Raw genomic sequence first — 380 nt, 5'->3', positions numbered from 1 at the left:
TGAGGGACCTGAAGGGACGCGTCACACACACGCACCTTGTTGTCGGTCCTGATGGTGACTTTGAGCTGAGGCAGAACCCGCTCCACCTCCAGGTTCCACTCCACGGAGTCCACCCTGGACTCCAGGATCTCCTCGGGTCTGGAGGACGGTTCTGGTTCCTGTCAGACAACAGAACGTGTCTCAGTGAGGACAGGAGGAGGAAGATCTGACAGGAAGTGAAGCGGCTGATCTCACGGTTCGTAACTTCAGGGCCTCCAGGTCCACGGCGGTCTCCTCCTCATCGTCAGCTTCCTCCTGAGGTAAAGATTAATTATATTAATTAGAATCAATTAAATAAAATTAAACTGAACTGAACTCACCATCAGTGGCGTCACTAGGCC

The 380-nt window shown here is 52.6% G+C and overlaps 1 protein-coding gene across 1 annotated transcript; it reads right to left on the bottom strand.

Annotated features, from left to right (window-relative positions):
• Positions 1 to 35: 35 nt before the first annotated feature.
• On the bottom strand, positions 36 to 294 carry LOC106512809 (intraflagellar transport protein 57 homolog; the record flags this gene model as incomplete). The annotated part of the gene is given in 2 exon segments (XM_014001341.1): positions 36 to 158; positions 235 to 294. Coding segments are annotated over 2 exon segments (183 nt in total), but the record flags the coding sequence as incomplete, so codon positions are not given.
• Between the last annotated feature and the right edge of the window lie 86 nt (positions 295 to 380).

Source organism: Austrofundulus limnaeus, unplaced genomic scaffold, assembly GCF_001266775.1.
Source record: "Austrofundulus limnaeus strain Quisiro unplaced genomic scaffold, Austrofundulus_limnaeus-1.0 Scaffold15014, whole genome shotgun sequence".
NCBI classification, from domain to species: domain Eukaryota; kingdom Metazoa; phylum Chordata; class Actinopteri; order Cyprinodontiformes; family Rivulidae; genus Austrofundulus; species Austrofundulus limnaeus.
The sequence above is the reverse complement of the archived record's forward strand: the minus strand, read 5'-3'. Positions and strand labels throughout refer to the sequence as shown.